Genomic DNA, 25,976 nt, shown 5'->3' with positions numbered 1-25,976 from the left:
TATTTGTGGATTTCTAGGAGCCTACACTGTCCTTGTCTGCATTTCTGCCTGGCTCCTGCCTCCAGCTTCCTTAACATTAGGCCCAAGGTGACAGGTGTCCGGAGCTTGAACTCCCTGGGGGAGGAGAGTAGACACTGTTGGACCTTAGGTCAGGGCTGCAGAAGAGCTTAGTTGAGTTGAGGCTCAGACACCATCTTGCTCTAGTGTGTGTGTGCAAACCAGGGAGTCCTCCCTAGGATGTGAGTCTGGGAATCTCCAAACTCTGGTCTAACCTGTGATAGCTGAGACCTCTTGCTTTTGCTGAAAATCTCCAATTGGAGAGCTCAATGTGACTCTGCTTGCAGACAGATATTTGGTTTGTAAACTGCCCGTAGAGTGCCAAGTTCCAGAACTCAATGTAAGGGAAAGCATGTGCTTCTCAAGTCTGGGTTACAGATTTTTATTTCTATAGTCCAAGGCCTCCCTCCTCCCCTTTTGCCTGCTTTCCTTCTCCTCCCCTTCCTTCCTGCCTTTCCTTTCTCCTTCTCATTTCCTGCCTCCCCTCTCACCAGATCTCCAACCCCCAAAGTACCAAAGTTAGAAAGGCAGGCAGGAGCCACAGGCTGCTGAACATATCTGCTGGGAACCCAGACCCAAGGATCAGGAATACCTGCCACTGCCACTACCTCCCACCCCCCAGCTTCTATAAACAAACTTGACTTTGTCTGCTTCCCTCCAGTGCTGTGGGCTTAGTCACTCTCCTGACTCCTCATCCAGAGTTGCTTCTCTATTCAGTTGCTTCCTAAGGCTGTCAGGTTGCAAAGCCACTCCCATGACCCTGAGATCTCCTGTTCCCAGCAGATATGTCCAACATTCCTGATCCTTGGGTCTGGGTTCCCAGCAGATATGTCCAGCAGCCTGTGGCTCCTGCCTTCTTTCCATGGCTCAGTACCTGGCACATAATAAATCCTCAATAAGCATAGGCTACTGTTTCTCTTGGCTAGAAATCATCCCAGCCACTCTTTTGTTGACCCAAGAGGTCAAGAACACACAAAGGAGAAGGGGCGTGTCCAGGGTCATTGGGCCGGTTAGTAAATTCATTACAGTTTCAGAAAAGTGGTTGTCTCTTGGCCTTGTGCTAGGAATGGGAAAAGAACAAGATAATTTGCAGGAAAACTTTTGCTCCAATGGCTAATTTAAATCTGCAGATGCCAGCTGAGCCCTGTTATGAGGATAGGCACTCTGGAGATACAGAGATGAAGAAGAAATAGTCCTAGCCTTCAGAGAGCTGTTTTGTGCAGACAGGAAATGCAGAAGCCTAACATGGAAGCCTTGAGGTTGGCCAGAGCACTGACCAGGCTGAGAATAGAAGGAGTAGAAGCTGAGGCCATATTATCAGAGAGAACCATGAAGGCCTGAGGGAGGTGGATATGCTTTAATCTGCTGAACAACATGAGCATTGTTCAAGAGTATAAAAAGGCTGGATGAGCAAGGCAGAGATGGGCATTGTAGAGGTGTTTTCTCCTTTCACTGGAACTTGCTGAGCACCCACAATCAGATGCTCAATAATAACAACTGTCATTAGTGAAGGTGAAACAAGGCACTTAGGAGTACTACATATCTAGTCCAGCTCAGAATCGGTCATTTTACTTGTATGATGGTCTAAACCTTGAAGCTTTACAATTCCAAAAATGTTGCTTACCTCTCTCTTGTGACAGTAGGACTATGGGGCCCTCTGAAGTGTGAGTAGGGCAATTTGGAAATAATTATTTTCCTGGGGAAAGATGCTCAGCTCATGCTCTGGGTTAAGGTTGGCAAACTCTGCCCAAATGAGTTAAATCTGGCCCACAGACTGTTTTTGTAAATAAAGTTTTATTAGCACACAGTCACACTAACTTGTTAACATATTGTATACTACAGCTACAGCAGAGGCCACTTGGCCTTCAAAGCCTAAGATATTTACTATTTGGGCCTTTACAGAAAAATTTTGCCTTCCCCTGATCTAGGTCAATGGGATTTGGTTCATTTTTTCCAAGGCCATAGCTTTCCCTAATAAACGGGTACGCCCCTCTGTGATGCTTGAGAGAAAATCACAGATCTTCACACCTCCCCAAGTGTTCTGTTTCTTCTCCTCTGTCAAAGCTGGTCCAATCTCCACTCTAGATCCTGTCCCTTTTCCAGACACCTTGCCTCTGTAACTGGTCCTTACCCTTTTTGCAACATCCATTTCTCCCTTTCACATTAGCATCCAGAAAGACATTTTACAGATAGATCAAGTCCATCATTCCTCTGCTTAACCAACCAGTTGCTTCCCACTGCCAACAATTTACAATCCATCCCCTTCCCTATGGCCAGCAAAGCCCTCTGCGAGCTCACATCTGCTTGCTGGGCTTACTGTGCACCAAGCCACTGGCCACCTTCCCTTCCCTGAAACACACCAAGAGCTCTCTCTAGGACCTTCTCACTTTTGCCCATTTGCCTGGAACCTTCTGATCCCAGCCTATGTCTTGAACTGCATAGATATCTACGTAAATGTGTCTTCTTCAGAACAGCCTGCTGGCCACTCTGTCCCATCACTGTTTCTTCATTCCTTTGAAGAATACTGTTCACACTCTGTTCTTGTTCTTGTTGTTCACTTACTTTTTGTCCCACTGGAGTTCCAGCTCCTTAGTCTGGTTCACCACTTGCTTTTCTAGTGTGTGCTCATTATGGGGAGGATTTCTATTCTGGGACTCCTAGAAAGCCCTGTTTTGTACAATTAGAAGCTTTCATCTCTGTAGTAGACAGAAGTCCAGTGCCACTCTCTCTAGTTGCTTCTATTTGTAGAATAAATTCCAGGAACTAAAGTTGTCTAGTATTAGGACTTGTCTGTGTGACAGTGTCAGAAAATCTGACCATTTTCTTGCCTCTTTTCCTTTTGCAAGTAAAGCCTTTGGAGTTTAGAACAATGAACTTGGCCGATATAAAATACCTCCAGGAAGCCAACCTCCAAACACCAACACCCAACATCTGCTTTCTGAATATATGGCTTCAAAGAGCTAAGTGTACAGTAGCTAACTGCTGCCCATCTTTTTTTTCAGCCACATGACAGCTAAGGAACTTAGAAATGCCTTGCCCTTTCCTGTAGTTAAGTCTGACATAAAATTGCTTTATTGGCAACATTTTAACAAATAAAAATCTCCCATGTTTCTACAAGTAATTCAGCTTCAGTTTTCCAGGTGAGAAAAAGATAATTATGATTAACTGCAAGGAGACAGTTTTGAGGCTTCTGTTAATAACACATTCAAAATTAGCCTTCTTCCTCTGACCCAGTCACTGGAGCTTCTTACAGAGGTAATGAAAGAAAGACATATCCTGTAGGAACACTCCCTCATCATCAGCACCTCTTCCATCACAATCTCCACCACCTATCTCTATCACTACCACGCCTACCTTCACTTGCATTATTGTCACCATTATCTATACTAGCACCACCAGACCACCAGCACCACACACACACACACACACACACAGCGGCAAGGAGTATTGACTCATTCCATGATGCAATCACAGAAAGAAAGAAATATTTTTAGACAGTCATTATTTTCATTACTCCTGTTGCTCTGAGCTTCAGGGATGTGAAACATCAGCACATGTGTGTGGCCAAAATTAAATTAGGATTTATGACAAGAAAGGACAATATCACGAAGTGCACACCTTTTCAGAAAGATAAGTTTGGCTAAGAGATCCTTTACTTTGTAAAGGAATTTACTGAGGATTTCCTTTCAGTGGCAAATTCTTGTTGCATTTTATTATGATTTGGTTTACAAGAGTTAGCCTTGCACCCAGCTATTTAGGAGTGCAGCCAATGAATAAAGGCAGATCTGCTTTGAATGGCAAATGCTGCTGAATAAACCATGTTAAAGGCTATTTTAGGATCACCAAGAATGTGTTTGCATTTTCAAGAGTGGGAAGATAGAGAATATTTATTTGGTATGTAAGCCATGCCAGGCATTATGCTACTTTACATGTATAAGCTCATGTGATCTTTGTAACAAATTTGTGAGGCAGGCCTCACTCTCTTCATTTAGGTTGTACAACATTTTGAATGTATTAAATGCCACTGAATTGTACACTTTTAAAAAGTCTAATTTTATGCTCTGTGAATTTTACCCCAATTTAAAAAAGATGACCTAAAATATTTCACAATGTATGCATATGTTAAATCATCACATTGTACACTTTCAGAAAAAATAATATTGTACAAGCTAAATATATACAATTTTTATTTTGTTAATCATACCTTACTTAAAGTGAAAAAGAAGAGGACCTAGACCATGGGGAGGTCCTCTCTGGACTGATCTGATGCTTTTATGACATATTCTTCCCAAGCCTCTGCTTCTATGGCATTCTAGAATTCAAACAGCCTGGCTCAAAAATCTAGTAACTGGAATAGGTTCATCTGTGGACCGTTAGATTTCAGTGCCAGAATTTGGTGCTTGGGGGCTAAAATGTACTTATTCTGTATGTATGACTACCTGAATGCACTTGACTAACCAGGTGTCTTTGGATTCTTTTCCCACCTGCACAGCTGTCATGAAAGTGAAATGCCTTTTGCCATTTTTTTTTTAGTTCATTGTTGGGGCACACACAGATGCAAAGTCACTTGTGCCTAAGTTTAGAGACTTATCCTTCAAACTTTCTAAGGCCTGGTATCTAACTTTGTGCATTTAACCTTATATTTTCTTTCAAAAAAAAAAGGGGGGGGGCACCCAAAATCATATAAACTACAGTTCCCACAAAGCATAAATGTGCGCCTGGGTACAGGGAAGAAGGTACTAAGAAATCAGCAACTGTTTTTCTCTTTGCCACATTTAAACTACTCAAGTTGGTGGCCTGGAGATGGGGAGCAGTGCCCCCTGGAAAGGCAGGGCTGTCATCTTGGTCCTGATCCTACCATTGCAATCCTATGGGGGCTTGCTGTAAGGAGAGATAATGCTGCTGTGTTCACCCAGTCACAAGCAGAAGTCTTCAAGGTTTTATGGATGGAAAGCCAGGGTTACTCCATTTGGTATGTAATTTCCACATACCCCAAACGATCCCTTCTGCCCTCTTCATATATAGAAATCAAGGTCTGCGCAGTGGCCCTGGCTGCCTCCAACTTCAGCTCTGCCTCCATGTTTCCCCTTCCCTACATGATTTTGGCCTCATCAGCTTAATTCATGTGAAACACAGATGCCTCTTTTTAACCTGGGTCCTGCACAGACAGAGTTTTCTGGACTGAAAATATGTCCTTGGCTTTGACCTTCAGCTTCTATTGAAGCCCCCAGACAGCACCTGCTTTATCTATAAGCCAGCCTTGCCAAGTCCATTCAGCCATTTGAAACAAACTATCTTTTTCTTCTCCCCCAAGTAACCGTATTCATCACATGGGAATGTGTTTGGAGACCAGTTCAGTGTTTCTCTCTAAGAGGTCAAACTGGGTGTCAGAGACACTGTTCCATGGACACATGTCTTCCTAGTTCTGGGCCTCACCAGCCCTAACATGAGTGGGAGAGACCAGCCTGTCTCCAAGGCCCTGGCATTCTTACAGTCCAGGAATAGAAGGTTAGCATTCAAGAAAGGCTTTTTTAATGACCAATACTTAAAATCTTCTCAGGGGGTGGTACAGTATGCATATGAGTTTATTAAATGCATATGCAGCTATAGGTTTAGGGCCATTGTTAGAGTTGCCAATACTTCCAACTGGTGTGCTTACATTACAGAAAGGGAACACAGTGCTAGAAAATCCCCCACCCAGGCTATCTTGTTTGTGCATTTGTTGGGGCTATCACTCAGATAGCTCTGCTTGAAGCTTGCCTAAGTCACAAGTCCTCAGGTTGGGATGAGTGATGTAGACAGTGTAGGGGAACTGAGAGCAGTGGGTGGTGGTGAGCAGCAGGAGGTGAAATTTTAAAGGTAGTACTGCTGATTGTTAGGTCAGTGCCTTCAAGACTAGACCACTCACCCTCACATGATGTGCCATCTTAGTGGATGGGTCCATATTAATCAAAGAGCAAACCAAGGTCCATACTGTGGGACAATATGGCAGCTTAGGGACCCAAGGCCTGGATAATAACATCAGTAACAATTACTTCTCCCAATGTGCATGTCTCAACAACGCTGTAAGGCACACATGGCAGCCTGAGCACATATTTTACAGAAAGATAAATTGAGGCTCAGAGAGTGGGAGTGACTTGCCCACAGTCATACAGCAAATGTAAGAGCTAGGGCTTAAATGCAAGTCTTCTGGTGTCTACTCCAGGGCTTTTTCCTCCACACCATCTGGCCTCTTCCTGCATTGGGTGCTGAGCATGCAGTCTCTGGGCACAGGGAAAGCCAGAGGCACCAAGAAATCCCCTTCTTATGGGCCAAGAATATTGCTCCAAACTATTTGTTAGTGGAGATTCATCCTTAAGAAAAACTGACTCCTCTTGAAGCCAATCAGCATTCAAGGCTCCCTGTCATTCTCAGCTACCCTGAGATTCTCCAGAGCCTCATGTCCTGCAATTCTGGAAACGCTGAAAATCCTAATTGTTCTAAAGAAAGGTCAGTTTTAGTTTGTGGGTACATTTTTCTGAAAAACAAATATGCAAATGACACATATGCCCACATATAGGCATTTAAACCATGTACACAGATAATAATTTGATCTAATGTATATATCCAGGCATATTCTTTCTCTCCTACTCTCTCTCTCTTTCTGTAAACCTAATACTGATGCAGCATTGTCTTATCTCTTCTGGGACTAACTACACAATGTCCCATAATATTTTTATTTCTTTCTTCTGAGCAAGTATACTGGGGACCACTTTTGTCTCAGAGGGCTTGAAATCCAATCTAGTTGGCGAACATCATTTTTTAGGGAACTCATGGGGGTGTTGATAGAGAATGGATGCACTTATGAGAGAGAGATGAAAAACCAGCAAGCAGATTGGCCTGAGCTGAACTAGAGGAGGCACTTGAGAAAGAGAAAAGGGACAATAATAAACTATTTCCCCTTTTTTGACTATTTTGCCCAGGATCTACATGCTCAGTGCCCCCTGGGGGAGGCTCACTGAATTCACCTCTCCTGGATATCTTCCATCTCCTACATTCTTACCTAGTAGGACCTGTGCATATTTTTACTGGCCTTTCATTGGTGTCCATGTTAAACCTCCAGCGCGAGTGTTCAAAATTAAGTGATTATAACAGCCTGACCAACTTCTTTGAGAAGAGTAATATATTTATGTATATTATAACCTTTATCTCCATATACCCATTTGATGAGTTTGGATTTTACTCTTATAATCTAGACCTTTTCCAAGAAATATTTGCCCTTTGTGGCATTCTGAACTAAAAGTGTAGACGAGGCAAGACTTGCCATTATGTTATTGTTCACAGAGAACCAGAAATAATATTGACTTCAGAACTGAACTTGGTCCCAATCAAAAGGGTTGCCTTTGTTTTATCATTATTTAGGGGGTGGGAAAGCCATCACATGCTTTCAAATGCATTTTAATGAGTGTTTATAAAGTCATGATGATCGCATTAATGGCTTTGTCTGCCTGATTATGAAATGGGAGTCTTTAGGCATTTGTGGATAAAGTCATTCCTTTCTTAAAAATACCAGAGAACCACCCCTCCCCTCCCAGTGTCCTCCCTCACACAAAACAAAGGTAGGACCTGTGAGGTCTCAGGCTGGGAGTTGGGACACCTGAGGCCTACTGTTATCATTATATCTTAACTAGTTGTACGACTACAAGCAAATCCCATCCCATTCTGGTTTGTGTAAAAATGTTGAAATGTGCTCTCTAGAAATCCTGCCAGTGTCTGCTGATTTACTTTTCTGGTAAAATGATAAATTAGAAATTTCAGTGGGTGGGCAGGATCATGTGCCTGAATGAAGTAGGGGTTGGCTAGTAGCTTGGACCAATAGCTTGCTGTCATGGAGTCCACAGAGACTGGAAATGGCACTGCATGATGCTGCAAGTTTTATTTAGAAGGGTCTGAAAGCTTGGTTGGGACCTTCCATCCTCAAACGCAAAGTTGATTGGGGAAGCCATTCCCAAGGAGTAGCAAGTTATCTGCTGCATTTGATCTAAATTGTTGGCCACAGGAATCAATAAACACTCAGCCTAGGAGGGCAAATCTTAGCCCATTACCCACTGTTCCAGGTGACTCAGTGAAAGTGTCAGTGTGCACTAAGCACAGGAGACAGCTCAGCCATTTTCTTGCAACTGAGATAAGTAACAAATCATGGGACTGTGCTAGAGGAGGCACTAAGAAAAGCTTATATCTATGGGAAACATTAACTGGATAATAGATTTCCACACCTCACCAATGTCTGGTGAAAGCAGATGCATTTAGAGAAAGGTTGGGTAGTTCCATGTAAATGCAGCCACCTTCCTGAGCCTTGTTTAAGTTTGGCTGGAGTCAGCCAAGGTGCTGTAGACCAACTGTTGAAAGCTCTCACTATAAAATTTCAGATGCAAAGCTGCACAGCTTCTAATAAAGTTGAGTCTCCTTTAAGTCTATTGAAAAAGGAGAACTCAGTGCTCTCTTGGGTGGCACATATACTGAAAAAAGGAGAGCTCAGAAGAGGCTTCCATCTGCCCCTCTGCTGAAACTGCAGCCTTGACTAGCAACCCTGTGCACCCAGGGACAACAAGACCAGCCTGTCCTCTGATTAGACATGCTCTCAAAGTATTCAATGAGGTGATCAGCTGTCCAGCTGAAGACTTGGCACAGCAAGAATAGCACCTGCTGCAACAATTGGATCCACCAGCATTGGGACAGCCATAAACATATCCCAGGGGCATCCTGGGGTCTACTTTGTTATTGAGGAGCTGGTTGGAATTGGAATTAAGGGGGGGATCTTAGCTTGAATGCACTGATGGGTGCCTGAAAGTTGGATACCCCTGTCCTTTGCAAATGGTTCCTAATATTACTTTTAGCATTCCTAAGTCACTCCCTGATTTCTCTACCTCCTTCAACCTAGTCCCAACAGGTTATTGGAATCCCTACCACTAAATGAAAGCTGCAGGAGCACAAAGAATCTGCCAGGGATTCCAGGATACTGTTACTTATAGCCCCTGCCCTCTCTTCCTTCCCATCCCCCAGCCGCATCCTTCCCCTGCCTGACTCTATATAACCTTCACTGTCATTAAATCTGTCTTGCAGTCTAAGATATTACAAACAGCACATTGGGACCAACCACTGCCATCTCAAACTCTCTACAGAGGATCTTATGTAAAACCCACACTGTCATTCCTTATTGATCCATTTCATACATTTCTATTCAATATATTGGGTTTCTTTAACCTTTTTTTTTTTTTTTTTTTTTTTTGGCAGAATGTAAAAGAGACCAAATTTCAGTTTGGGACCCAGTGACTTGTTGGTGGGATGCTCCATATTGATTGAATGAATGGACAGGAAAACATGTGGCCTGATCATTTCAAAAGAAAAGGCAAATAAATAGGCAAGTCCCCTCTGTCAGAGTGGTGGAGCCTGTTCTGTAAGGACAAAGTAGTCAGTGTCCTGCCCCCTTGGTGGATTAAGGCAATGAGTCTGGAGGCAGCTGAATGGTCATGGAGGGGCCCTGCATCTGCCCTCCAGTTGAGAGATTCTGAGCAAGTCCTGCCCCCTCCCTGGGTCTCAGGGTCCCTGTCTTAAATAGGACAGAGTTGTAGATTTACTAGATGTACTAGGTGCCCCAGAATCTGTCCCATTCCACATAAGAGTCAGAGCAGCATCATGAATGAGAACTAAAATTATGCACATTCTACAAATGAAGAAACTGGGGCTCAGAGATATTAAGTGCAAAGGCAAAGACTTAGGTGTTTCTGCCATGAGACCAGGGCTCTATGCCACATTGGCTCCACTGTGCTCTAAGCCAGTGGTTCTCAATTTGACTGTCCACTTAAACTCAGCCAGAGACCTTTGAAATTTTTCAGAAGCCTGGGCCCCACTTCAGGTGATATTGAACTAATTCATTAATGGTGGTAGAGCCTGGGAATTTTGGTTTCTCTAAGTTATTCTGATGTGCAGCAAGGTGTAGACATGCAGACCTAAGGGATCTCTTATGATATCCAGTCTGCCTTGAGAGTCATGATCATTGTTGTGCTAGCAGGTGGCCCCACACAGCTGTTTACTCCCCTGTGAGCGAAATATGAGGGGACAATACTGGATGTCTCAGTAAGATTGCCAAAGCTAAAAGGGGGTTTCTCACATGAAAAATGCTTGAAGAGAAATATGTCTGTTAGACTAGACTGTTGGTATTTGGGTGATTTTCAAGCCCCTCTCAACCCACTCATATTCCTTTGATCCACTCCCTTTCCCCTTTACTTGCAGGTCATAGCCATTAACATGACAGCTACAGGCGACTATATAAATCTTGAAAGAGTATAAAAGAGAAGGAAATACTGCATTTCTAATTGCTTTGTTCCCAAAGATACCCTATCTAATAAAAGAGTAATATGCAAATTAACCATCACTCTGCCACATCCACAAGCCACGCCCACCATCCAGTCAGGATAGAGTATGCAAATTAGCCCAACCAAGATGACTGCAGCCACAGAGAGAGCAGGAGGGAGGCTTAGGTTTCCCTGGCAATGGAGGAAGCTAAACTTTCTGCACATCCTGGCCAGCCCAGGCCTCCACTCAATGCTACAAAGTTTCAATTATAGAAGATAAATAAATCCCAACAAAAATGGAGGCAGCCATGGAGCTGGAGAGAGCAGGAGACTAGGGTTGCCCCCGGCAATGGAGGAACCAAGCTTTTCGCACAACCTGGCCATCCCAGGCCTCCACTCCAGGCTACAAAGTTTCAATTATAGAAGATAAATAAATCCCAACAGAAATGGCTTCCACCACAGAGTGAGCAGGAGGCTTGGCTCTGCTTCAGGCTACAATGTTTCAATTGTAGAAGAAAAATAAATCCCAGTTACCAGGGCCTCTGCTTGGGTCACTGGGGGTGTGGCCGACCTGCAAACCACCACAGGCCCTTCGCCCAGGCTGCCCCACACCCCTAGGGAACCCTCATCCTGGTCCAGGACACCCTTCAGGGCAAACCAGCTGGCCCCCACTCATGCACCAGGCCTCTATCCTATCTAATGAAAGAGTAATATGCAAAGTAACCATCACTCCAACACACAAGATGGCTGCCCCCATATGGTCAAAGATACTGCCCCCATGTGGACACAAGATGGCTACCACAAGATGGCCAGCAGGGGAGGGCAGTTGGGAGGGACCAGGCCTGCAGGGGAGGGCAGTTAGGGGTGACCAGGCCTGCAGGGAAGGGAGTTAGGGGTGACCAGGCCTGCAGGGAAGGGCAGTTAGGGGCAATCAGGCTGGCAGAGGAGCAGTTAGCATCAAGCTGGCAGGAGAGTGGTTAGGGGGTGATCAGGCTGGCAGGCAGAAACAGTTAGGGGCAATCAGGAAGGCAGGCAAGTGAGCAGTTGGGAACCAGCAGTCCTGGATTGTGAGAGGGATGTCTGACTGCCCGTTTAGGCTTGATCCTTTGAGGGGTCCTATTATATATTGGAGAGGGTGCAGACTGGGCTGATGAACACCCCCACACATACCCCCCCTCTGTGCATGAATTTCTTGCACTGGGCCTCTAGTGCTTTTATAAAATGATAAGCAGCTCCCCCAAGGTGCATATCCCAGATTGGGGTCTTTTCCTATTGTTTCATATCTCCCCAACCTGAGGATGTATCTGCAGAGAGGAATTTCTTATTTAAATAGCTTTATACTTTTTTGCACTACAAGTCATTCTCATTAAAAACAAACAAACAATACCAAAATGTGGAGAATAGAAAGGGAATAGCCAGTCCTCCCCAAGAGGTCCCTGTTACAAATGATTGCATATATGTTTTCCCAAGTTATTTTTATATGCTCATACCAATGTGTGTTAGTGGGTGCGTGTGTCCGTGCGTGCGTGCATGCACGCACGCGCACGTGTGTGTGAAAATAAATGGAATCATGCTACAATGACTGTTCTGAAATTTGCATTTTCCTCTAGTGTATCTTAGTCAGCTGCCTTAAAGAATACACCCATAGCTCCTTCATTTTGCTAAAGGTTCTGTTATGTTCCATTTTATCACTACAATCTGATGCATTTAACCAATACAGGGAAACAACCTAAAAGTTCAATGTCTATGTTATGCTTTTCCTTTTTAATAAATCTGGGTATCTGTAGACAGGTGCAAATTGAAAATATCTTAGCTACTTCTAGCTTGCTCTCAAATGCCTGCCTTTGACAGCACATTTTATTTAGTGACTTCTGCATAGTTTTGTTGCTCTCCTTTAAGTGGACAAAAAATATCATTTGACATTCTGAGTTACTTTCTGTGGTATTTAGTATTACTGATAGCATAATGCATTGTTTAAAATGTAACAAGACAGTTTAAGTGAAACACAGCAACAAAGAAACAAGCATTATGGTTCCAAAGAGATAGGCTGTATTGTAGAATTTTGACAATTTTAAGTCTTAAAACTAAGATGTTTTATCTTGGAAGTTTTGCTATTCATTCGATGTATTTTGACAAGCCTTTATAAAAAATTACCTACCCCTCCTCTCTCTCAGCCACAGGGAACCATTAAGAGGAGACAGGAAGGAGACAACTTCCAGTTTCCAGGCATGGCTGACGGGGGTTACCCTAATAATATCAAGCGGCTTTGCCTTGAAGATGTCACTCTTTCTATGGGCCCAAGTGCCCATTCCAGCACGCCCTGTGCTGAGCTGCAGGTTCCTCCATTGACAATGAACCCTAGCCCTTCAGCTATGGGAGCAGCGGGTCATTCATTACTACTAGAAAATAATTCCATGAATGGCAGCATAATGGACTCGCCATTTATGGTACAACCAAATGCAGAAATGGGACTCAAAGAGCCCACTATTCCTTACTATGACAAAACCAACAGCATGATGACTATGGAGCAAGACCAGGAACTTCAAGATCTGCTAGAGGAGCTAACAGAAATTCAAGACCCTTCTCCAAATGAACTAGATCTTGAGAAGATACTGGGAAGCAAGCCAGAAGAACCACCAGTCTTAGATCACTCCCAGGGAACCCTGGGCACAACTCGAAAGCCTTCAGCTCAGATGCCACACTTGGAGAGCCTTGGTTCCAGTAAGGAGTTTGCTTCTGGTTGCAGCCAGGTCACTGGTGTATCACTTCAAATCCCACCCTCCTCCGCAGGAATCGGCTATGCTATTCCTTCCACTAGTAAACAGATGGTAACACCCAGTTCTGCAATAACACAGGCCAAGAGCCAGGCCCAGGCGATGCTCCCCGGGGCTATGCCCCCACTCCCAGTGCATCAGTGGCATCATGCCCACCAGCTGAAGGCTTTGGCAGCCAGCAAGCAGGGATCTACTACAAAGCAGCAAGGGCTCGCATCCAATTGGTCTAGCCTGACCTCTCCAGGCCTCTCTCCACCTTACCGCCCAGTGCCATCACCACACCCACCACCACCTTTTAGCCCACAGAGCCTAATGGTATCCTGCATGTCGTCCAGCAACCTGCCAGGGAGCACTCTCCAAGGCTCTCCCAATGCCTTACTCTCAAGCATGGCACCCAGCAGCAATGCTGCCCTTGGGCCCACTATGTCCTATTCTCCTGAGAAGCTCCCCAGCCCATCTCTCAATCAGCAACCACAATTCAGCCCACAGAGCTCCATTCTTGCCAACCTAGTGTCCTCTACCATGAAAAGCCCTCAAGGCCACCTGATGTCTGCTCTACCCACCAGCAACCCAGGACCCTCCCCACCCTACCGCCCAGAGAAGCTTTCTAGCCCAGGCTTGCCCCAGCAGTCCTTCACTCCACAGTGCTCATTGATCCGCAGTAATCCACTTAGCCAGCAGCAACAGCACCAGCAAACAAATGCCATCTTCAAGCCCATGGCCACCAACTCACCCAAGACCCTGAGCATGATCATGCAGCAGGGGCTGACCAGCTCCAGACCAGGAGCCCCGGAGCCATTTACTTTTGGCAACACCAAGCCCTTGTCACATTTCGTTTCTGAGCCGGCCCCCCAGAAGATGCCCTCCATGCCTGCCACCTCTAGGCAGCCTTCTCTACTCCACTATCTGCAGCAGCCTATGCTGACGCAGGCCTCTTCTGCCACTGCCTCCTCCACTGCCACGGCCACTTTTCAGCTGCAGCAACAACAGCCTGACCGTTCTTCATTCCTTCTGCAGCAGATGATGCAGCAGCCCCAGCGCTTTCAGCGGTCAGCAGCTTCAGAATCCATGCCTCCTCTGCCAAGACAGGTAAGACAGTCTTATAGCTGGTTGGGTTCCTTGGTTTTTGGAAGTAAGACCATGTCTCATACTATTGATACCTCGCTTTGAAGGTAATTCCAAGCTCTAGTCCTCCCTGAGACTAGGCTTGACTCTGGAAAAGTCTGTTGAAGCCAGCTAACTCTGGCTGGTTGAAGCCAAGGTTATGGTTTCAGTTCCTGTGCAAGAGGAAAGCTGCACCCACAAGTGCTGCCAGGGGAAGGATCGAGGAATGACAAGTCACAATTGTACAGAACTGCTTTCTCCTATACTGGGTAATGGAGCATGTTCCCTCACACAGGACCAGTGAAGGCTTCATAGGTTGCAAGAAAATTGCACTGAAGCATTTAAATCTTGTCCTTGCTGGCATAAGGCTAACCACTGAACCTTCTAGAAATGCCACAGCACACTTCTGCTGAGCAGTTCCAGTGTGCTATTATTCACCACTGTGCTGGTTGCTGAAGCAGTTCATAAATGGAAAGGACAGATGTATGTGAGGTAGTTACTTTTATCATCTTCTTTTTACACACAAAGAAACAGAGGCTCAGATTGTTGAAATGACTAGCCCAGAGTCACACAGTTAACAAGGCAGAGCAGGAATTTGAACCCAGGCAGTCACCCTCCAGATTCTGCTTTTCTCTAAATTACCATGACTTCTCTCTCCCTCAACTTCTACAGTCTTATCAATTACTAAATTCAGCTGATTCTGCCTGGGTGGTATTGATCACAGTTCCCAATATTCATTGTTCTGATCCCTACCTGTATTGTTATCTGTTGCCATGTAACAAATTACCTCAAAACATCTAGTTAAAACAACATACATACATTACCTCATGGTTTCTGTGGATGGGAATCCTAGCATTGCTTAGCTGAGTCTTCTGGCTTCAAGTCTCTTCTAAGGACTGTAGTAACATCAAAGCTCATCTGGGAAGGATCTACATCCAAGCTGACTCCCACGGCTGTTGGCAGGAAGCAGATCTTTGCAGGTTGCTGGACTGAAGCTTCAGTCCTCATGAACCATTGACCAAAGGCCTTGCATGATTCCTTACCATGAGGTCCTCTTCATAGAGCATCCCACAAGATGGCAGATGGCTTCATCTGAGTGAGCAAGACAGAAATATGCCAACAAGAGAAGCAGAGGGAATGCCAAGAAGTTAGAAGTTGCAGGTTTTTGTTTTGTTTTGTATTTTAAATATCTTTTTTATTGATTTCAGAAAGGAAAGGAAAGGGAGAGAGAGATAGAAACATCAATGATGAGAGAGAATCATTGACTGGCTGTCTCCTGCATGCCCCCTACTAGGGCTCGAACCCATAACCTGGGCATGTGACCTTGACAGGAATTGAATCTGGAACCCTTCAGTTTGCAGGCCAACACTCTAACCACTGAGTCAAACCAGCTAGGGCAGAAGTTGTGGCTTTTATAACCTGGTCTTGAAAGTGACATTCCATCATTTTTGCTATATTCTGTTCATTAGATGCAAGTGTGAAGGTGTGAATACCAGAAGGGGATTACATGAAGGTGTGAATACCAGGAGGCAGGGATCAGTGATCTCTGCCAGAATACTATGTTATGGTCCCTCTTTCCCATTGTTCTTATCCCTGCCTATTTCCAGGCCCTTTTGATTCTTTGTCTGAACTCATACAGTTGACTCTTACATTAGTTTTCCCCAATAATCCATTCATTTCTCTAAGCATTACATTGCTATAACAGAGACCTGATCATGTTTCATCAGAAGTTTCCAGAGGCCCATAACCTGGCTCCATCAACTTCCTTAGCAGTCTTCAATTGGCCCTGATTGGCACTTCATTTCTATAACCCAGAAGTGTTTGCAGGTCCTGGACCACTCTGCATTCTTGGCCTTTACTGCCACTATTCCCTCTACCTGGCCGTCCCTTACCACCTTTTCTTTCCTATCCCACTCTTACAATCAGTAAGGTTCAAGCACCTCTCCAGGAAGATTTTCCCTGACTTGCCTTGGTACTTCTATCTCCCACTCTGCCTCCCCCTTCTGTAAAGGAAGAGGTAGCCATATGTGCTTAGCCAGGGATCTGGCCCAAGTGAAACACCTATCAAGCTGCCCTCTTTCCTGAACACCCTGGATGTGTGTGACCCGGGTAGCCCCTGAAGGATAGAGACTATGCCTTTTTCATTCAGGTCTCATGAAGCATAACCAAACAGAGTGCTCCACCACAAGGAATAGGTCCTTTAGTGGATGCACACAGCAAGCAGAGCTCCTGTGGTGGGTGGTAGAATGAGCTTCAGGCCTTTGTCCACAGTTCATGAGAACCTCAGTTTGATTTTGGTATAGGTCATGTATTGTCATGGACTTTTGCAGCTGGCCCAGTGGAGTGCCAGTATTAGCACTGGAACTCTTAACTCTGGCAGGTAAGATCCTCAGACTAGAGATATGTCACCATCTAACATTGTGAGCCTTTTGGTTTTTTTATGTCTTCAATGGGGTACATTATAGCCTGATTATGTTGCCTCAGAGCTGGATCAGAGGGTGAATTCTTAATGACTGGGATTATAAAAATCACACCTAACCAATTACCTAGGTGGAGTTGGATAAATTGTTCAGAGAAGACTGAGTACCCAAGATCTGCCTCCACTAGGAGAGGCACAGAACTGGACTCCCTGAATGGGATGCTCTTGCTGCCAAAAGCTGCCTTCTCAAGCCAGCACCAGCCAGTGCCCACAGGCTAAGCATGCAATACAGTACTTCACCTGCCTTTTCCCATTTTAATCCTAAGAGGAAGGGGCTGTTATCACTCCCTTTAAAGCTGAGAAAATGTAGGCGCAAAGAAGTCATCAGTTACTCACAGTCACACCGCAAGTCAGGGCCAGAGCAAGAAGTCTCACTACAGAGCCCACCCTCATAACCTCATGCACAGGACACTGACTCCAGAGGCTGGGCATGATAATAGGTTGTTTGAGGATTAAATCTGTTAATATATCTAAAACACTTCAAACAAAGCCTGGCACAAAGTACCTGCCAATAAAGCTTTGCTATAACTATGACCCTTAACTCCTGGCCCTGAGCTTCCAGATCTATTTTCTGGTGGCTAAGATGTGACTCTCAAAACTGGCACTGTCTCATGACAGAGTACACAGAGTGCTCTCTCCAGACTCCATGCCCACCATGAGATTGACAAGAGCTGTGGAGCCTACTAGCTTTATGGGCGTTTCCTATTCTAGGTCCTGCCCCACCCAGACAACTCCAGGCCAGGTGGAAAAGGAAAACAAGCCATTTTTGTTCAACTGGCCGGGATTTCCCTTTTGTTCTCTCTGGAGCTCTCTCACACTCTCACTCTACCCCTCTACATAGCACCCTGTTCTGTATATGGCATTCTTCTAGACAAAATACACTGAACAAGACTCCAAGCTGGGCACATGAACAGCTCTGCTGTTCCTTCTTGTGGCCTTTCCTCATTCACTTTAAGGCCTAAGAACTTAGCCCTGGCCAGTCTTCCAGTGGTGAGGAAAAAAGAAAGGAAGAGGAAAGTGTTTGAGGAAATAGCTAGGTCACTCATGCAAGGACAAGACAGCAGCCCTAGTGGTGGGGGAAAATATGCTTCTTGTTTCCAGCATGGTGAACTTGTCAAGTTTTACTGATGGCAATACTCAGCCCCAGCAGACACTCCTTGCTGACTACATGGCATTGACTAGCTCATTAATCTTCCATGGACAATGGTGGTCACTATGTGAGGACTGGGCATTCATTTTGATCAAGATATTAGATTTTTTAAAGTTGTGGTTTCTAAATGTAAGATGAGAAACCACCTCATGAATAAATAGAAATGCCAAATTCAGCTACCTAGAGGAGCCCATTCTTATTTGCAGACTAATATTTCCAATCTTAGGAAATTTAACTTTACCATTTGAGTGAATGATAAGGTAAAAGGCAATGTCATCTGACATCTGGGCAGCAGTTCTGCATGGTGGTATAAGAAAGAACACCAGAGGCAGACAGAACTGGCATTCAAGTCCAGGGACCAACACTGACTGGGCTGTGTGCCAGTAGCAATGTCATTTATGCCCTGGAGTCTCAGCTGCACATCCCCATCTCTTATGGCATTCCATGACAAAGGAGACACTAAATTGAACTTGCACAGACCCTTGCCCTGTGCACAACACGTGCTCAGTTAGGACTGCTGCAAGCTCCTGGTTCTGGGTCTGAGACCCATGGGATCAGATGCATATCCAAATTCAGGATGTCTGGTACTTTAAAAAATAGAATCAGGGACATAGAATGGGAGTGGATTGATATTCTCAAGGGGAAAAGGGTGTGGGGGGTACAGGAAGAGACTGGACAAATATCGTACACCTATGGATGAGGACAGTGTGGGGGGCGGTAAAGGCAGAGGGTGGAGTGGGAACTGGGTGGAGGGGAGCTATTGGGGGGGGAAATGAGAAACAAGTATAATAATCTGAACAATAAAGATTTGTTAAATTAAAAAAATAAAAGTGGAACCTCTTGCAGAAAAAATAAATAAATAAATAAATAAATAGGCAACACAGTGCATATACCAAAAATCACACAACTCTCCAGTGGAATCTGGGCAGCCTTTTATTACTTTTGCAAATAAATATGAATATTTAACTAACTCCAGGTCAAGCTTTGTCATCAAAATTACAAAAATAAAATAAGCTTTTAGAGCTTTTTGGACAGGAAATTACAGATATGGAATATGGACTGGCATTTCTAAGGGAGGGACTTCTTTCAGAGTTGTGTGACACCCAGCTCTGGTGTGTTGGATTTTAATAATCTCAGATCTCCTTACTTTATTCCCCACCCTGCTTCTGAAGCTCAATGACATCTCTCTGTTTTTAATCAAAGTGAAGCAAAATGAAATTTAGTTTAATGCCCCTTTACTTTGAAGACTATTAGACATACCTTAAGTTATTGGAAATGTCGAACAATCAGTGTTAGGACTTCAGTGTTACCATCAGCCAAATTTACCATTGGTAAATTAACCTCAAAAGTCTGAAACAGGTCCATCAAGGAGATGGGACTTGTGCTCTGGGAGAGTTGGGTGCCCAGAGTGCCTTCAGGGCACATTTACAAAGCTGGGAGTGTAGCATTATGGAGAGGAGAGATGGAAGGGTGTCCAGTTGGAATAAGAACAAAAAAGGCTTGTAATCTGATCCTTGAGGCAGGCCAAAGCACAGGAGGAAGGGGGCAGCTGCAGAGAAACAGACCAAAGAGGCGCTTGATATTGCTTGGACAGATTTTGAGAGAGGCAAGAAAAGCCTGGACTTGGCTATTCCCAGGTTTCCTTTATTTCCTACCTTTAAGGTAAACCTCCCATATCCTTATCATAGGAAGCTGTGAAAATCCAGCAATTGTGGAGATGATGGGTGAATCTACAAAGCTTGCCATCTTCCCTCCTCAAGGGGCCTTTGATGGGCATCTGGGCAACTTGGTCTGAGGTGGAGCATTGGGGAATCCCTCTTGCTGCCCTCACATACTGGTTACTCTTGTCCCTGATGAACTGAGCACTTCAAAGTGCAGAACTCCTAGCACCCAGGGCTGAAGGGAGCTATCACAGGGCAGGGGGTGCCAAGGCTTTGGTCTTTGGCCCTTGGAAGGGCACAGGCCCTGGAGGCTTGGCTTGAAGCTGGGTTCAAGAGAACCCAGGCTTTGGATCACTTGGGTCCCAATCCCAGCTCTGCCTCATTCTCATTTGGCAAGCTGTTTACCCTTTGGGCTTCAGTCTCCCCATCTATAAAACAGAAATACTAATATTCTGTCCTAATGGGGTTGCTGGGAGGATTAAATGAGATGAGGTAAAAGTGCTTCCATTGGCCTGTCATGCAATAATACTCATCAATGTTAGCTGCTACTATATCAAGAAAGTTCCTGAAACTCAGAACACCAGTAACCCAGTGGAATGGGTTTAGACTGCCTCCATGTCCAGGTTTCTCTTTGGCTTCCAGAGGTAGGTGGTGACTTGGAGAGGAGAAGCAGGAGAGTGCCTTCTGGGGGTGTCAGGGACAACATTTGTCAGGTGCTTGAGAGAAAACCAATTGGCAGACACAAGTTGGTGACCCCAGAAAGGAGCAGAGCTTCCAGGGGTCATTTGAGTGCTGCCCATCCTGCATGGATACTGAGTAACAAATAAACACCCCAGGATGACTTTAGGTGGGCAGAGAGGAGGGTAAGAGGAAGCCCAATTCTACCTGCAGCCAGCTTAATACTAACCCTATTGCTTGCAGCAGGCTGAGGACTGCCCCTGGTTTTTAGATCCAGAGAGAAGGCCCTCTATTGATAGGCAGAGAGTGAATGGGAAGAAGAATGCAGGTCAGCCTTGCCAGCTGCCCAGCACCAATGCCTCTAGGAATGTTGATTCTGCTTGGTCATTGGCATTGGTGAATTGGTATTTTTGGCCTGCATTGATTTATTGTTGTTGTTGTTGCTGTTGTTGTTGTTGTTGGAACATTGCTCAAATCAGGCCCCAGATGGATACTAACTACAGCATGCAGGGCACCCAAAGTGCCTCCAAACAGAACCTTTGCAGAAACTCAAGATTCCTTTTTATTTGGATTTCCAGGGCTGGATTCACCTGCTCAGTAGAGCAGAACCTTTAATTACTACTGTCTCAATTATCACTGCAAATTAAAACCTTCACATTTGTGCTATGATCTCTGAAAACAAAAATGATAAAACCAGGTTACTTGGAGCAAGGCAATCCCCTACTCTTGCCAAAGTTCCATCAGCTCCATTTACTACTGAAAAGTCAGGAGAGATGGCAGCCAGTGGGCCTTCTCCTATACTCAAAAATTGTTCATTGACATTTAAAAGTAAATGACCATTATCTTGCCAAAATACTTGACTCCCTCCCCCATCCTGTCCCCATCCCTGTCCCCAGAATCAGATGCACCACATATTTTCAAGGACATGCCTGTGACCTTGGACTTGCAAGTCCCTTCTCTGGCTCCCCTTAGTTCTTCTTTTGTTTTGAGGATAAGGGTTGTGGGAGAGCAATACTGCTCCCCATGTTATGAGAAACATTTCTTTGTGTTTATCTTTTACTAATTCTGGCAAGGAGAGTCACAGATTTCATTACAAAGGTTTGTTCTGCTGAAACACAAGAGCAAAGGCCTCTAAGGGAAGCTTTGTGCTGCATTAAGGGGATGGGGGAGGGAGCAGAGAGACAAGTTAGGTTTCGAAGAGCCCAGGAGTCCTGTCTGACTGGGATCTTGCCCTGCTCACATCTCCTCTACCAGATATGCCCATGTTTTACTGAATAAGCATCTTTATTTTGTACTTAAACACTATTGTACATACAAGCTTAGTTTTTACTTTCTAAATTGGGCCTCAAAGAACTATTTAGTTTGGGGAAACCTTTTTTTAACTGCTTTGGGAAGAAATATAATTAGACATAGTGTAACATATATTTTGAAAATTTAGGAACCAATGTCTCAGTGTTGAACAAGTTTTGTTTTAGTCACTCCAAATTGCCAGGAAATGAAACTCCATAGGCTGTTGAATTTGGGAAATACAGGCTCAATACTTGGTACTAGTGTTACGAAAAATTAGATTGTTGTTGTTTCTTTTTGTTTTCTGAGAACTATTAATGATCCTCTACCTCAATGCTATGTTCCTTTTTTACAAAACAGAAATTTTTAATGAGCTTCTGGTCAAATTAACCTTTTAAAAAAAATCAACCTTTTTTTCTGTCAGTAGTTGAATGAGTGAGATAACATATTGCAATGAAGCTACATTACTTTTTGGCCCTGGAGTACCCATCACTCAGTGAGATCAACACAAAAATGTACTGGAATGGAAAAATCCCCCAATACAGATGCCTATCAATATAGTTTTATAATTGCTTAGTCATTGATTTATGGAAGCTAAAAAGGCAACCCTTTTCAGAAGCCTTCTACCACGTTTTTTGGTTTGCGCATTTTGTCTTAACATATCTAAGAGAAACAATTAACTCTTCTGAAGTTGAGGTGCTCAAAATGAGACATCTTAAACACAAAGTGTATAAATTATTTTATACTAAATTCATTGGAACATCCTGTGTATTTGTCACTGTAAAGCAAGGAAAGGAATCTCATTTCCATTTTCAGAAAGTAGAAGAGGGCGGACATTAATTGTTATGTTGTGCTCCTTTAAACTGTAACTCTTCATGAATATTTACAAGCCCAAGATGTAGAACAGCACACAGAGGGGCAGTCCTATTTCAGATTATGAACCCAAGTGAAAAGTTAGCAAAATATAAAAAATGTCTTAGGTGGATGGAATATCATAGTGGACTTGCTCCACTCAGCTGTGGCCCTAACGCCTATTGCCAGCATTGACACTTGAGTGCAAGAATGGATGGCGCCAGAGTAGCCATGCGGGTCAGAGATGTGACCGATCCAGATGAGCAAGGGATGGGTATGAAAAAGGTTGGACTGCATTCTTCCGCTCCTTCCTGCACTCTCCCCAACTTCCCTCTCTCAAATCCATTAATGGCCCATATCACAGATTTATGGAAACCTCTTCTGAGTACCTTTGTACTTTTAGCTTCCTCTGTCCCTTGGGCCTCCTGTGTAAAGCAAACGTGTGTGTTCTGATCTGGCAACTTGTGAGCTTGAAGGTGACAGCAGAAGGTAGAACACTGCTTACAGTTAAAATATCCCACCCCCAACCCCAAAGAAAAACTTTCTGCTTTTACCTAAGGAGTTGACAAAGTTTAGATTTTCATTTTATCTCGATAGCTTGTACACAATGACTAGTGCTAATTTGTCTGTTTTATTGTGACCTGTTGTTAGATGAGGGCTTATCATGTTAGTCCTTCTCATCCAAAACAGTGAGGTTGTTAAAAGATATAAGTTAATGTAAAGATCCAAGCTCCCTCCCGAGGGCCATGTCTATATGGCCATGCTGAGAGCCCATGGATACTCCTAGCAGACCTGCCCCTGTCTCCTGACTACCAATGTAATCGCAGTTTTTATGACAGTGGAATAAAAGCTCAGCATTGACCCATTTCTCCCACACTTTGGTGTTAACTAAATTTCTTATTAGAACAGAAAATGTGCACCTTGAAATCCCAGAGTCTACAGATCTTGATTCAGCTATTAAAGCTAGATGCACAGGAAAATGGCAAGTGGGCACTTGAGGAAATTGTCATGTAGCCCTTAAGGCCTGAAAGGTATATACCCTGCTCCATTAGAAACTATTCAAATTCTTTATTTGCTTTTGGGAGTTCTGGATTTGAGGCTAAATGCAGAGGTTCTATCTGACTTCCCCCTGCCCCCTGTCACCTGCTGCCAAGTTTGGCCATTCTCCATTTATGAACAGAGGATGTGAGCATAGTTGTGGCAACTTGGATTTTTTGTAGGCCGGCCCTGGTATGGGTGGCATATGAAGACAATTTGTTAAAGCCAGCCAACTCTGTGGAACAATAGGTGAAGGTCTATTCCTCGTTTGCAATTTTGAGTAATGATCATTTATTTTCATGTGACAAAGCTTTGGAATGTGGGACACCCTAACCACCCTAAGTGGGTATAAGTGGGGTCAATGCCTTGACCCTTTCCTTGTATCAAGCAATGTTTTCAAAGATGAGCTCTGAAGAATATGAACACAACACTTAAATATGACTTTCTAATTTCATGTCCTGAAAATACAAAAATTTGACACCCATTAAGATGCTATTATATAAAAATTCCTACAGAAAATAAGCATTGGCAAGGATATGAAGAAATTAGAAACCATGCTGTGCAATGTTACTGGGATTGTAAACTGGTGCAGCCACTGTATGGTGGTTCCTCAAAAAATTAAACACAGAACTACCATATGACCCAGCAAATTTGAACAAGTTCACCCATATTCATAGCAGCATTATTCACAATAACCTGAAGGTGGAAACAACCCAAGTTCCCATCGGTGAGTGAATGGATAAACAAAATGCAGTATGTCCATAGCATGGAATATTATTCAATTTTAAAAAGGAAGGAAATTCTGACAAATGCTGCAACATGGATGAACTTTGAAGACATTATTTTCAGTAAAATAAACCAGGCACAAAAGGACAAATGCTGTATGACTCTACTTCTAGGACGTCCCTAGAGTAGTCAAATTCATAGGAACACAGAGCAGAAACGTGGGTTCCTGGGGGTGGGAAGTTAGTGTTTCATAGATAGACTTTCAGTTTGGGATGATGAAAAAGTTCTGGAGATGAAGGATGGTGGTGGCTGCACAACAATGAGAGTGTACTTAATATCACATAGCTATACAATTAAAATGGTTCAACATGGCAAATTTTACAACAATAAATGAACGAAAAGGAAAAACTGACATTTTAAAACATTAGCTACTCTTCTTTAATCAAAAAGTGTTTTATTTTCAAATAACATTAATGCCGGATATAAAGGCAGCAGCAAGCAAGCCAAGCTGCCTGTTTTCTGTCGGAAGGAGGAGCAGTATTGACTGCAAGTATACTCATCATTTGTGTGAGTCAACTTGGTTTTCTGGATGTCTTAGTGAAATGCATACATGTTAAATGCTAGTGATAGGGTCCCTGGGCATAGGCTTACAAATAACTTTCCTGGTAAATTGAACACAAGTTCTGTCCTTTGCTGTGCATTTTGGAGAAATTACAACATGTAGGTGGGGGAACAAAGAAATGACTGTTCACAGGAAAGAACATTATCTCTGTTTCTGAAGGGTATAAAAAAACCCACTTTCTTCATTGGTTCTCTGGTGCATCTGCAAGTCTGAAAACATTAGGATGACTCATGATTTGCTGATTAATACAAGAGCCAACAAAATAATGTTAGGGACTCATTGTCTGTGATTTGCTTTCTATGCATACTGTCCCTCTGGAGTAGGTGCTAAGATCTGGTGTAGAATTCTGGAAAGGTTAAGGATCTGAACAACAATCAGAACCAGCTCCTAAGGCTTTGGCACTGACACTTAAAGTAGAAAAAAAGAACCTCTGACCAATGCCCAAATATATTTTGAAAAGTTGACACACCTGGTCATTGTGTCCCTACTCACACCTCAGCTCCCAAGACTTTGGTTTTTGCCCTTCAGGGCTGGGTGATATCCACTTTTTAATCAAAGTTATTTGTGTTTTGTTTGCACCCCACTTGATAGCAGACTCTCCAGCTACAGGAAGATGTCTTATCTAGTTCTGTAAAAGTGAGCTGAATGAATGACTGACTGAATGAATGAATGTATGAATGAATGAATGAATGAATGAATACACAAAGGAATTAACTGATAATTGTGCCTCGCCAGCACAGCTAAGGATTCTGCAAGCCTGAGGAAGGGCTGGTGAAGGATGAAGAATAATGATAGACAAAAAGAATAAGCTGGGTCTAGGTGGATCTTCTGTGTCTTGCTGAGGCCACAGAACAGACCCAGACTGCAAAGCTGATGCTTTATTTATAGTCAGGGGCAAACAAGGTAATTTACAATGTTCTTGTAACTCACTTCTTTTGGCAGTCACAAGCCATTAGCTACCCAGGAAACATCTAAGGAGCAGTCACAAGATCAAGCTTTATGCTTAGAGGACTGTGCCCTCTAAGCTGAGACTTCTTTGCGACTTTGCCAGCAGGTTAGTCCGAGGCTTAACCCTACAACCCCTCCTTACACTGATAATAAATTGCATCTGCTAGCCTTTGAAAAATTAAGCTCTTGAGACTCTTTTGAGTGGTTTAGAGTGATTATTGATAAGAACTCCCAGTCTTCAAGTCTTGGGAGCTGATGAACTCATA

At 43.8% G+C, this 25,976-nt stretch overlaps 1 protein-coding gene across 2 annotated transcripts in view; it reads left to right on the top strand.

Moving 5' to 3' along the window:
* MAMLD1 (mastermind like domain containing 1) overlaps positions 1-25,976 on the top strand; it is a 115,920-nt gene that overhangs the window by 62,623 nt on the left and 27,321 nt on the right. For both annotated transcript variants that reach the window (XM_084871205.1, XM_084871204.1), the window contains exon 3: positions 12,566-14,254. In XM_084871205.1, coding sequence (XP_084727331.1) covers positions 12,566-14,254 — 1,689 coding nt within the window. The remainder of the gene's footprint in view (positions 1-12,565; positions 14,255-25,976) is intronic.

This window comes from Pipistrellus hanaki (genome assembly GCF_964339955.1).
Source record: "Pipistrellus hanaki genome assembly, chromosome: X".
NCBI classification, from domain to species: Eukaryota; Metazoa; Chordata; class Mammalia; order Chiroptera; family Vespertilionidae; genus Pipistrellus; species Pipistrellus hanaki.
Note: the sequence above shows the minus strand (reverse complement) of the source record. Positions and strands in the feature narration are given on the sequence as shown.